At 41.2% G+C, this 14,477-nt stretch overlaps 1 protein-coding gene across 1 annotated transcript; it reads right to left on the reverse strand.

Annotated features, from left to right (window-relative positions):
* Nucleotides 1-287: 287 nt before the first annotated feature.
* Nucleotides 288-1,394, reverse strand: LOC125526631 (senescence-specific cysteine protease SAG39-like). The gene is made up of 2 exons (XM_048691284.1): nt 959-1,394; nt 288-874 (listed from the first exon to the last, which is right to left on the reverse strand). The coding sequence occupies exons 1-2, from the start codon at nt 1,392-1,394 to the stop codon at nt 288-290; spliced, it is 1,023 nt and encodes a 340-aa protein (XP_048547241.1).
* Nucleotides 1,395-14,477: the final 13,083 nt, after the last annotated feature.

The raw sequence follows: 14,477 nt of genomic DNA on the forward strand, positions 1-14,477 counted from the left end.
TATATAAAAACCATATATACGAAAATAACCTTTTGAGTTTACTCTTAACATAGTCAAATGTTTTAGACATTTGAAAGCTTCATGGAATATATATCATAATTCTTAATCCAATTTTCTCATACAATATATCATACATAGTATTACTTTACAAAGTATAGCAATGTATGTACATAAGATACATCTTCGTACACAATTTACGGGCACATATGAACTATACATAGGATATGGGGACCTTAGTTGTTTGAGAACTGTGCATATGCATGATTAGGTCGCATTTGGCTATCTTCCTATTTTGTTGGGTATGAAGGCTCCATGGCAAGACCACACATGCCCTTCTTGTCTGCAATGTCTTTCTCCATTCTCAAGTACCCATCTTCGCCCCAAGTTGTGCCCCATGAATTCTTCATCAACCAATAGCTCGTGCCATCACTAGTCTTTCCATATCCAATGGCTGCAATTCCATGGTCCAAGTCAGTGCCGCAGGACCCAGTCATCACCCCACCAGAGTAGAATTGGAACGTCATGTCTCCTCCGTCCACAGCTACAGACACTGGTTGGTTTGCCACCGCCTTCATAAGGGCGCCCTCGTTATTGGCAGGCACATCCTCAAAGCCGGTGATGGTTGCGGCACTGTTGGATCCAGCCTTGCACTTGCCGTCAGCTGCAGTATATGGGTAGCTTGACTCCATAGTAAGGCCTCCATTCTTGATAATGAATTTGAAGGCATCATCCATGAGTCCTCCCTCGCAGCCTTGATCTTGACCATGAACATCACAGTCAACCAACTCTTGCTCCGACAGTGAGATCAACTTCCCGGTTTTCAGTTTTACAATGCCCTCCGTCGCGGCAACAGCAGAAAATGCCCAACAGCAGCCTAGAAATAATTGTGTTGTTATAGTGTTATCCAATAAAATATTAACACATATATGCCGTGCATCACAATGTTTTTTTTACTTACCACACTGGCCTTGATCCTTGACAGGAGTGACGGCTCCCTTGGCCCTCCAGTCCATCGTTGCTGGAAGGGCATCCAAACTCAAATTCTCATACCTGAATCCAGAAGAAAGAACTCTCATGGAGTTTGCTTTGAATCCCTTGTTTGTGTTGGTTGTCTTGAACTCATCATTTGTGATATCAGCAAATTGGTTGACGCCAAGCCAGAACTTGTGATTTTGGGCATTGAATGTTTCAATGAACTCGACGTTGCCTTTGAAAACCTCGAACCGACGTGCCTTCTCAGTGGTGTCCTTGTACACACGGCCATACTGAGCCATCCAGTTCTCATGCTTCGCCACCATCAACAAGTCATCATTCAGCTCACGAGCTGCAATGACAGTACCACAGAGGCAGATGCAACCGAGGATGGCAAGAAGCAAAGCCTTGTGGATGGCCATCTTCGGTTAGGTACCGAACTGCAATGACAGTACTGCAGCGGCAGAGGCAACCTAGGATGGCAAGTGTCTGTACTTTGGTCTGGTTTGTTGGATGGCACTTGGTGGTATATATAGTGTCAAGTACGTGTTAAAAATAGGAGACTGAGAGATACGGTGTTTGTACGAAGTTATTTTGTGGAAAAGGGCTTGTGCGTTGCCGTGGATTATGGTGGCCGGCTAGTGGTATAAAAATGACGCGCACATCTGATTGGCCGGCCACATTGTATAAAAATGATACGGCAGAACAAAGAAGTACGCTTGGTGTACATCTGATAGTGACTCCTGCTTGTTTATGTCGGGGTGTACATCTGACTGACAGTGATCCCTGCTTGAGAGATTTATTCAAAGAAAGAAGAACCGTGTCCATGAAAATAAATTTTCAGAAGAGTACCGTGGACGTGACACCAGTTTGTACAAAAGAATCAAGTAACTGCTTTGATACGTACCGTGAACCCGCCCTGACAACAAAAATTAAAACAAATACTTGAAAAATTCAAAAAATTCCAATTTTTGTGTGTAGAAGATAATTTGATGCGTGAGGTTCGCATCAATTTTCAAATCATTTGAACATCTGAGCAGCTCTCGGCAAAAAAAGACAAATTCAGGGTCTGTAAAAATGTTTACTGTTCACACACTGTTCCGACCCGATTTGTCTTTTTTTTCTGAGAGTTCCTCAGATGTACAAATGATTTAAAAATTGGAGCGAAACTCACGCATCAAATTATTTACCACACAATTTTTTTTGGAATTTGTCTAGTGTTTTTTTTTTCTGACGAGATGCAGATGAGTCTGGGCACCGGAACGCTGCACTCGTATAAAACAGCATAGAAATGGACTTTTATTCAACTAGGAGATGTACAGGAGATGGGCACCAGAACGCTGCACTCGTATAAAACAGCATAGAAATGGACTTTTATTCAACTAGGAACCAGTGAAATTTAAAGGCAATCCCATTTAGTTCGGTAGTGTTACTTGCAACATTTTTTTAACCTGGAACACTTTATCTCTACACTGTAAGGTCTGCTGGTATCACCATAAAATAAGTAACCCATATAATCCACATTGTGCTCGGTTAATTAAGAGGACGGGGTGTCGACCCGTTGGCTGGGCCCCGAGTTCGAGTCCCGACTCGAACGCGCGGTGCTTGTGGTGTTTCTCCTATAAAAAAATGCTAACGAGGGTTATCCCTTGGTTGGTCTCATTTTTTTGCTCGGTTAATTAATTGGTCATGCCAAACTTGATCCATACTGAAACGAAACAAAGCATGCACTTTAATTGAACTCATGTTACCACCGCAAAGTACAAGATAAAAGTAAAAAAAATGAAACAGGTTGGACTTGATGGTCGCAGCAAAAAAATAGGCGCTACTGCGGCAGCCACGTATGTTCAGAACAACCAGCACAGCGGGATCGCTTCATGCCAGCAAGCCAGCCGCTTGTGTACGACAGGTGGCACACAAACTATGGTACCATCCGGGCCGTTATACGGTGCTTCTCAGGCACGAGGGAGTACGTTTATGTAACCCACATCAAGACTGTGAAAGGCAGCCCGAAATGATAAGGTCCCCGCTATTGGGTGTCTGAGGGGTGCATTTCTGGAATATTGATCGAAGGGCGCTAATTTACTACAGTATTTACGAAGAGAAGCGACGAAGAAAAAAAAATACTCCATAGGGAAACATCTGAGAAACATGCTTACATTCATAGGGAAACATGCTTACATTCCCACATATTAGATAATTAAAATGACTCCATAGGGAAGCATGCTTACATTCGTGTGGCCACTAACATAAAGATCGCACCATCCAACGCTGATCCCCGAACTGGCCGCTGATTGATATCTCCAATCATGAGCTCCACAAGTGCATCCGGTTGTTCCCCAGCTTTGGAACTGTCGGTGTCACCGGATCCAGACACTTCAAGCTCGTACACTAGTGCCAATGCGGGATCCAAATGGATGGAATTTGTCCTCTCCCTATGTAGTCGGAGCGCTTACCCTTCTGGTCCCATGAATCTCTTACAGGATGAGATTACTCCATATCTCTATCACAGGATGGGACAGCTGAGTGGATCGTGGGGTAAGAAGGAGGATGGTCAAGTGCTATGGGAAGAGATAAAGGCTTAACATAAAGCAGAGGCCCGTGAGTTGGTTGGAAGTAACCATGCATGTTTATTCACTGGATAGCTGCACAGATGCTCGACGTTTTCCTACTTTTCCCAACACCTCCCAATCCTACTTCTGTGATATATTGACCGTCAGGTTTCACAAACATGCGCTAAGAGTAAATAACCTATAATATCTAGCAAGGAGGTGATCCACTGAATATTTTATAGGCTTATTACTTCATTTCAACCAAGTTGAATTCTGTCATATTCAATAGCACGCTTCACTTCATTGCCCCTCTCCTCCTGCTTTATATATAAGAGAGAAGCCATAACTTGCAGTGATTATATTCACCAAACTACTGTACCTGAGTCCGTGATGATTAGTTGAGCATGTGCCTTACCTCCTACAAAATACAGATCACGCCTCCTTCCTCATTGTTAGAGTACATAAACATAATGTATAACTATAGGACAGAAGTTCGTTCAAACTTTATCATGCACACAAGTCGATTGAAAAAGCATTGGCATTAAAATGAACCTTCCATTTGTGACCTCAATGTAGCATCGGAAAACAGTTGCCCGCTCAACATACTCATTTTATAAACCCTCAAAATGCAACTATCTATTGGGTCCTTCTCAAATACAGTTCTGATACTAAACTTGTCAAATTGTTATTAGAGATGGTCCTAAAGAGATGCGTAAGCTGCTTAAAACGAAGTTAATTTGTGTGGCCGCATTCATCGACGCTTCCTACTTTAAGCGCCTGCTAATTTTAGCGCAAAACCATATATACATCACATGTTTTCAATATACTATGTTTCCTTTCCTAACTTACCTGAATTACATTATTTGAAGTGGGACATATTAAAATCAATAAGGAAAATTCACATCAGTGTGTTTGGGCAGTACATTGACATTACTCAGTCAGTGTCTAACTAAACTTCCTGAGCATGCATAGTAATTTCTTTCCTCGGTTTGCTGAAGTTTGAATTTTCCTGAAGCCGCAAATTTATGAACAATATGTTGTCTACTATTGCATATGTGCTATGAGAGCCTCTTACCGGCTATCCCCTCTGCTTGTCTTGGCTCTCATCTCGGTTTTACTACTATTTAGTCAAGCTTCATAAAATCCATCAGTTGAACATGAAGGAAGAGGAAACTTATTTTCATATACAAGTACCGGACGGATAATTTGACCTATGGTCAAGCAAACACTAAGGAGAATTTTTCTGTACGACCATGTTTAGTTCATCAGTGCACATGCACAAAAAATATGTACAAATGTAATTAGGGGAGGATGTGTTTGCTTAGCTTAAGTGATAACCGTTAGAATTAATAATTCTTGGTCATGCAAGTCAATCCGTGATGAAACCAACCACGTAGAAGTCTCAGTTTATATCATTCGGTTAGGTAGTATCATAATAAAAGACAGATCTCTAACACTTCAACGTAGACAAAATTCTAAAGGAGAAGTGATATGCATAACATTCTTATTGTATCTGCACTGAGTTTCTTTCCTTTTTTGGACTAAATGTTCAACCTGTGAATACCAGGATCCTACTTTACATAATACCCAAACGGGGAATGAACAACCTATCCGAGCCGTTGTTGCTCAAATCCTTCTTTACATATTGATTCATCCTTCATTATCTAGTCATCAACCTGTGCCTACCACATGTGCTATTTTTTTCTTTTCATTTTTTTCTCAAATAATGTTTCAAACTTTTGCTGATGTTCGATTATTTTGAAGCATCTTACATAAACTTTAGCAATAAATTTCTAGTTGGAAACCTTTGGTCCAGAAAAAGGAGTCCCTAATTTCTAATTACGATACATAGTTATTTTCTCTTTGTTTTTCCGTTTCATTTTGGAATTGCTCCTTCCACACCTGTAAATAGGATAACTCACATTAGATTTTTGTCAGTGTATTTTTGTATATTTTACTCCCTCCGTTCACAAATATAAGATGTTTTGTATATTTCAATGTGGGACTACATACGAACTAAAATCAGTGAACAAACACACTAAAACATGTCTATATGCATCAAATTCAACTTTTTAAAACATTTTATAATTGTGAATGGATGGACTAGAAGCTTTTCCTAGACAAAGGGTGGATTTTTATTTGCTCTAAATTGAGTACCATGGAGACACAAAAACAATGAGCACCAATATACACACAGAAAAATGACACCGGCAACTAACAAAGTCAAACAAGACCGAAGTTATGCCCTGGTGGAGTAAAAAGAAACAAATATCTGAAGTGATAAAAACTACACTGGCAACAATATCCTCACCGAACATCTCTTAACATCACTAGCACAACAAAAAAGATTCTTCAACAACAACACCTTGAGAAAGGGAACGACGCTGAAGCGTCGCCATGCTGGATCCAACAATCGAAGGCCAAATCATGAGTTTTCACCCTCAAGAACAAGTCCGAACAAATCTGAACAATTCCTTTAACAAGGAAATGACACAAGAAACATAGCCAGTGCCAAATATAACTAATAAAGCCAGACCTCGAGTTTTCACCTGGAGCTCGAGACTATGCTTGAGAAGCACCACCAAATCCAAGTTATCATTTGATGTCTCCACCACTTTCCGTGATCCAACAGCTACATGCATAACACGGTATTGATGTGCGATGCCCCACAAGTGAAGATCGTCCTCACAGAAGCAGGCCCTCGAGCTACGTAGCCTACGTCGAAGGCCGGCCGCCACTAAGAGCTCCGAAAAGTGAAGGTCGCCATTGCACATTGCAAATGAGATTTAAGGAGGAATTATAAGACGCCATCAAATCCAAAGTCGTGATGCTACAGTAGTCTCTCACCATCCTCGCCCAAGTGATCACCGCCATTCTCACCAATGGACTCCACGGTCTCAACATCGACGGTGGACGCCTCCTTTATGTTGATGCACCTTCTTTTGTTTCCCTCCGAGCCTCCAGCTGTCCACACCATCCTAATCAGTTATGATCTCCCCCGTGCCCTCTGGCCCCTCCCGTGTTAACACCTACACACGTCATCGACCACTGATGGCGCACGCACAATGTGATCAAGCGCACATATAGCACACCCACGCAGAAAACAGCAAGCCCACGCACGTCGGACAACACAACACACTCACTCATCCGTGCCCTCTGGCCCCTCCCGTGTTAACACCTACACACGTCATCGACCACTGATGGCGCACGCACAATGTGATCAAGCGCACATATAGCACACCCACGCAGAAAACAGCAAGCCCACGCACGTCGGACAACACAACACACTCACTCATGGCACATGCACTGGTTCACGCACAACACAACCACACACTTCACATGTCACTCTGAATATTGATTATCACAGACCGCCACTGCAGTGCCTCCCACCCCCTCTCTTGCTCGTTATGCTCCGCATCCTCTTAATGCTACATTTTGAGTTAATAAAGCACTTCCTTTATTTCCACTCTTCTTCACAGCACTGCCCCTCCCATTCTGCTTTACAAATATAACACTTACTACCTTTATTGACATAAAGTGAATAATTCAGTTGTGAAAGAATTTTTCTAAAGAAACCCGAGTAGGTGCACATTTCAAATTGCATGCAATTTTAGGTTCATAATCGTCATGCTTTGTACATAACTTTTTGTGCGGCTTCAAGCTTGTGTCATGTAATTTGGTCCTCTTAATTTGAAATAAAAAGTTCTCCACTTACCTAATTAGATATATAAATGCTTTCATACACTATGCATCACCAACGAAAATTTTCTGTTAACTTTGAAGGGTGCATAGTAAGTGGTTAAGTAAATGACTCTCAGTCTAAACTACCATCCATAGATTATACTTTCAGTTTTCTTCTTTAATTCATATATATCCTTACAACTGAGTTCTTCTCCGTTGTATCCTTGTGCACTCTTCTTCACATCGATGCCCCTCTAATTCCGCTTTATAAGTATAACACTTACTCGTGACCACGCGCACCAAACCACTCTACCGAGACTCGATCAACTTGACCACGATTCTTACGAATGACAGAGTAGTTATCGTACATATTTTCTCATTAGATGCGGGATGGACTAGGGTGTAATCTAGGCCATACCTTATCGATCTAACTATCCATATCTTGGTTTCACAACAAATCGAGGACACAATGCTAGCTCAATAGTAAAAAATAAACACTTCCAAAAAGATATCGGATAATGAAATAAGCAAGCAACAATTTAGGTATTTTAATTAGCAATCCACATTTTATAATGATATTAATCACGATAAACTAATAGTTATGTTTTTTGAGCAGGCAAATGAATTAAATTTGAAAATAGGTAAGCAAAGGCTATTGATATAAAGAGCAAGCAATTATTAGCGGTCTGATATGATGTGCCTGATTTCTAATGGATCCACTAGAATTAAAAATCTCATACTTGTCAAGGATCCAAATTTGTGTCGAAGAAAAAAAATCCTACTAAAAAACAGAACTTTCCTTTGACAGGGCAGAGCTAGATGAAAATACACTAGTGTTCTTTTGGTCAATTTTTAGGAAGATAGTTCCAACAAAACTAAAAACCTATATGTATGTAGAAAAAATGTGGCAATTGCCATTTATTTTAATGGTATTTATTTCTACGTAAATCATTTTTTATTACAAAGTGGTCAAGTTGAATTAAAGAATCTTTATCTACCAGAATTACAAGCAATTTTAAGTTCAGAATTGCAACACACGTTGTACACATTTTTTATGCAACTTCAAGCTTGTGTTGTGTAATCTGGTCTACTTTATTAGATACAGAAACTTCTCCCTTTTATCTGATTAGACATATAAAACTGTATGAAATCATATACATAAATAATGAACATCTAGCTATATCTAGAATTTCAAGAGTACACATGATGGCATATAACCACCAACATTTCAACCTGTCAAGTCCATATAGGATGCTCTAGAACTCACATACAAAAGGAATCCACGATTAAAAAATAAAACAAAAAATAATTAAAGTGACTTCCTGTTAAACCAAAAAAATTGAAAGCTGTGCTAATTCTATATATGGTTGCAATAATAGTGGTCGGAATTGAGGAACTAAGTAGTGGAGACAACATATAAACAAACGGTGAACAGAGCAACTAGCGGTGGGATAGCATCTAGGTGGGCTTATTGCAGGCTTGCAGTAGTATCCCTTCCACCATCCAACCAGCGTCCCAACAATCTGGGCACAAAGCTGGAGAGAGGAGCTGCGCTTTGGCATGGATGAGCAGGAGATGGGTGAGAAGATTGGGAAGCATTTATGGGATACAACTGGACAGATATAAGTCATGTGAGTAATACCGCTGGCTGGCTTCCGAGTAGAAGGCGCAACTTTTGGCTGTTTTGTATGGTAATTACTTCATGGGATCATTTGGTCTTCAACTCCAGGTTGCTCATGTCATGGACCAGGGTGTTGCTCGTGCAATTCTAGAGGTTGATTACATAGGAAATTTCTTTTGATTGCCAATGCCAATGCATCCCCATGTCTTCTGCAAGCATCAACAATATGGGAATTGTTTTCACACATTTCCTAACACCTCCCTATCCTACTTCCTTGACTTACATGACAACCGATTTCTAAAACATGAGCAATTTTGTTGGCCTTCTCGAGCTAGATACAAATATTGAATATTGACAACTTTCTTCTTCTATTTCTATAAGTCCTTACAACTGAGTTCCATTATGTGGTATCCTGGAGCACTCTTCTTCACCTTGATGTCCCTATCTTCCCGCTTTGTAAGAGAACACTATTACTTCCATGATCATGATGACCAAACCACTCTATCCAGACTTAACTTGACCACGACTCTTATGTACTAAAAAGTACAGATCACACCTCTTTTCTCATTGGAAAGAGATATAAACCCTCGAGCGCAACATTAAGCAATGACTGTACAAAATTTGTATGAATTAGAGAGGTCCATACTCCAGTACTCATCAATTGGCGGTAGGGGATGATGAAGGTTGTGTAGGAGCTATGCCATAGAGGCAGTAATATCAGTTATTTTGTATCTCCTGGTTTGTAATGAAGGTTTATGTTCCATGCTATAACTGCAATGATTCTCGAGTCTGCAAATAAAACGAGGCTTGGAGGAAAACTCATGTGCACCCGTGGGATAATAAACGGTAAATGTATTCCTAGTCAAGCCTCTATGACTAGCTCAAGTATTGCATGATGATCCTGTTTTCCTGATCATGGGCATGACTATGCCGGCAATTTTCAGGACACAATTATTAGTAGAACACTTGTGTTGAATCGACCTAATTTGATGTTATGCTATGAGATACATTCGTCAAAAGTTAATGGTTAATAACACAGAGAAGTTAATGTTTGCATAATTCCTTAGACCATGAGAGTATCGAGTTCCTTCATACTTGCTTTGTGAACTTTCGGGTTTGTTAAACGTCATCGGCGACTGGGTGGCTATTACAGCGGCTTACGGGTTCATGGAAAAGTATGGCAAGTAACGCGATAGCTCAAGATTGGGATTTGCTCCTCCGACGATGGAGAGATATACTTGGGCCCTCTCGGTGAAACGGTATCCATCATCGTCTAGCCAGACACACTGTGATTTGATCACTAGGATGCCGGAACATGAAAACAAAAAAAGAGAACGAAACCGGTAACGATGTAACTTGCATGGTGGACAAATTGTTGATCCACATGAATGCAATAAATCTGACCTCGGGTGTTTGTGGCATATCGTGAAGCAACAGGAATAGCTCACAGCAACTGGAGGTTCACTCGAATATTCATTCGTGTGGCTATAGGGGTCAATATGGGTGTCCACGGCTCCGATGTTGATCATTGATCGGAAGAGGTTCCAGGTTATGTCTATACTTCACCAAACCTATAGGGTCACACGCTTAAGGGTCATCTATCTACTGAATACTAGACAGGGAGTCTGAGAGAAAATCACCGAAATAGTTTCGGACACCATTACAGTTTCGGACAGCGGAAAAGCTCCGCAGAGAGAGGTCATCGGATGAGTTTCCATGAAACCGAAAAGTTGTTTCGGGATATACTATTAAGTCAAATTGGTTTCGGCGCATGCCTGATAATTCTTGGAAGGTGCCAGAATCATTCTAGAAACTTTTTGGAATTTTCCGGGATAAACACATGAAATGTTCCGGAGCTGCCGAAGCCACTTCAGATGCGTTTCGCAGATGAAAATCACTAAAACGGAATTGTTTCGGAACGCATTGAAAATTATTTTAGTGGGTACTAGAAATGTTCTAAGCCCACATAAATATTTTTAGTTCGAACGGACGCTGAAAAATGTCGTCGTGAATAGTGAAAGTGCTTTTTGGGATATTTTTGGAGAGCCACCTTTTTGGAGTTGGCCAAAGTTCTAGAAGGAAGTGGCTTACAAGGGAAGGAACCCCATTTGTGGGGGGGGGGGGCTAGGGGTGGCCGGCCATGGGTGGTGGAGCTCCTTGGAGCTCCACATGGCATCCCATTTTGTCCTTAACACTCTCATGTGTGACCTAATGCATGGGAGTTTTTGGTAATTTGTGGAGGCACACTATCCCTTGGTTTTCCTATAAATAGAGGAGGTGAGGGCTGCCATCTCTTCATCCCTTGCTCTCATACACATGCCATGCATTATCTGGCTTCTTCTCTCCCTCCCACGAAAAGAGTTTCGTAGAGCCGTAAGGCTGTCTGGGTTCCGGCAGGTACTAGTTCTGGACGGCGAAGCCCTGCCTAATAGCTGACACCGTATGTGTGCAACCACGTAGAGAGGTCGTAGTTTCGGTCTTTTGCCCGAGGGGATGTTCGAGTGTCCTCCCGAAGGGCCGTCCGAGTCTCCGTTCGAGTTTCGAGGGTCCTCCCGAAGGGCTGTCCGCAACATCGTTCGAGGGACTGTCCGACCGCCTCCCGAAGGGCTGTCCGGCAAGGGAGTATATCCTCGCGGTTGGGAGGTTGTAAATCCTAGCTGCGGGGATCTGCAACAACGATCTCCACCGACTCTCCTTCCGCTGCGCTTCGAGTCGGTACGGAACAGATCAAACCATGTTTGCAGTCTCCATAGTGGTCCTGGGGGTGCTCGCTATACTGAAAATTTTCGTTTTCTGTCGCGTTCCCCTACAGCTTGTCCAATCAAGATTACTAATTTCCATGCCTTTACTCCCTTGATAAAAATTACTAAAAATGAATAGATATGCAAACATGCGTATTATTTATACCTGTAATATCAAATATTATTTGGAAGGCTTATTTCAAAAAGCTAAAAATGAATAAATACGTAAAACTCCAAACATGTAAATGAAAAAAACATAGTAGGTAATATTCAATACGTCATTTATCTCTTCAATCGTCTATCATCCTCTGCTCCAGATGGATGTCGTCATCCTCGTTGCCACCAACTCTCGATGGAGTACGAGTTGGATCACAAAATTGATGTTCTGTGATTTTCCAAGATTAAGGAAGATGGTGGATTTTGATCAATGTGCTTGCGCTCGCTAGACTTGGTGGCTACAAGGCAGTAAGAAGCATGTTTTGTTGGTAGCTAACCCAAGGATCGAGATGGATGCACTAATGTTTTAGCGCTCTTTTCATAGTAATTAGGGAATAAATATTGCAACGATATTTTTCAGATGAACAACATAATGTGCATGTGGGTCTCCTTTTGGACGATCAAACACTCTACAATTATTGGTTCAAGTGATCGAGGTCTCATTGTATGGAGGACGAGCATTTTTTTCATGCCCATCTTGACTGTCCCCTAGCACCATTCACTAGTAAGTCGTGCTCTTAACAATCGACGAGGGTGAGATGGCATTCATGTTTTACGTGTGCCACGCATTTGTCATGGTGGAGGAGTATCTAGAACAGCATCCAAGGAGTGTAGATGATGGTGTACACTCACCAACACATTTTACCTACCCAGTCCCTAAAGGATGCTCTAGAACTCATATACAAACACATCTACGATTAGCAAAATAAAACAACAAAATAATTCAAGTGACTCCTTGTTGGACCATTTTTTCTTAAACCTATGCTAATTCGGTACTTGCACAAGTAGTGATCGGAACTTAAGACTTGAGTAGTGGATAAACCACATATAGTTTAGTTATTATGAAAAATTGGTTTTGTTTGACTTAGGCCAACAGAATCAAACAATGAACGGAGCACTACCAGTGGAATAACATCTAGGTGGGCTGATTGCACGATTGCAGCGGTACTTCTGCCATCGTTCAATCAATGCATAACATTTCTGAGTGCAAAGCAAGAGAGTGGTGCTACACTGTGGCATGGACGAGTATGGGATGTGTGAGAAGATTGAGAAGCATTTTATGAGCATCAATATTTTAAATAGCGGGCTATGCTAGCGGCGGACCTCCAAATCAGCTATAGCGGGCTATTTGTACATGAGACCATTTTGGTTGAAAAGGCTATAGAGGGGCTATGGCCGGCTATTTAAACTATGATGAGCATACACTCGGCTATACAGAAGTCGCATGAGTAGTACCGTTGGCTGGCTTCCACGTAGAAGACGAGGCTTGTGACAGGTTTGTAGGGTGATTACTTCATGGGATCGTAGGGTCTTCAAGGTCAGGTTGCACATCACATAGACCAGGGTGATGTACATGCTGTTCCGTAGGCTGATTGCAAAGTAAATTTCTTTTGATTGGAGATGCCTAAGCATCCCCAAGTATTTCGTGTACATTTACCATATGCATCACACATTTCATAACTCCTCGCAATCCTACTTTGCTGACTTATTGCATACCCAATTGCTAAATCATGAACAACTTGTTGGTCTTCTTGAGCTACAAGATTTCTTCCTTAATTAATATAATGTAAATCCTTACAACTGAGTTCTGCTATATGGTATCATGGGGCACTCTTCTTCACTTCGATGTCCATCTCTTCCTGCTTTACAAGAGAACACTATTACTTCCCATGACCATATTCACCAAACCAATGATTCTTATGTACTACATTGTACATATCGCACCTCTCAAGCACAACTATACAGAATTTGTATGAATCTCTAGTACTTTTCAATCACCGGTAGGGGATGATGAAGGTTGTCCAATCAAGATTACTTTGTTTTCCGGTGGCCCTTGCTAAAAGTTGTTACTGAATAAATATGTAAATATGAAATACTTATTAATATGTAAATTTTCCTTCACTCTCTTGCTCGATGTATGTTATGTACTGTGGACAAGAAAAATCATGTCCTGTTATTTTCTCATTTTTCTCTTTTGCAGACCATCGTCTACTTTGTTTAAAATGCACCGCTGAGCCGATCTAATTTCTCCCCTAAAAATGATTTAATATTTGTGGGAACTATGCATTTGTTATGTAGAAACTGGGCGCAATCAATTGAGTTTCCCTATTTTCTAAGAGTTAACATTTTAATTTCTAATGGCAATTGTGACATGTGTGGACCAGATATGCTCATGCTAGCTCCTAAAAGTTTGCTGTCCCAAGACGAAGGCACATATATGTCACCGAGCTATGATCACAACCCGCCTCCGATGGATTAGGGGAAGAAGACTTCGACACCCCCGAAACTTTCATTATAATTATATTTGTTTTGTATGTGTGTGTTTCTGAAGTCATGTGAATCTTAATGTTTGATCTTGGGCTTCTTTGCAAAAGAAAGTAATTTAAATTATACTAAAAGGAAAATGAAGACAACTTCCAATTTGTACAATAGAATAGGTTGGATGAATGATTTCTACCATGTCTGATCCGTGTCCTGCTGGTGCGTCTAGAGTCCTCGGAGGGCGTTTGGTCATGTGTATCCATCGGATCTTGTGGGATTTGGTCGGGGCTGCTCTTCAATGTATATGTTTAGATCCCCTCTTCGTCGTCTTTGGTCGTGTGGCTACAAGTTTGATCCTTTCGATCTATGTTTCTCTTCATCAGTGAGGGTTGTTGTTCTAGTGCGATGGCCCTATGGGGCCTTAGCACGATG

Source organism: Triticum urartu, unplaced genomic scaffold (assembly GCF_003073215.2).
Source record: "Triticum urartu cultivar G1812 unplaced genomic scaffold, Tu2.1 TuUngrouped_contig_1110, whole genome shotgun sequence".
Taxonomy (NCBI): Eukaryota; Viridiplantae; Streptophyta; class Magnoliopsida; order Poales; family Poaceae; genus Triticum; species Triticum urartu.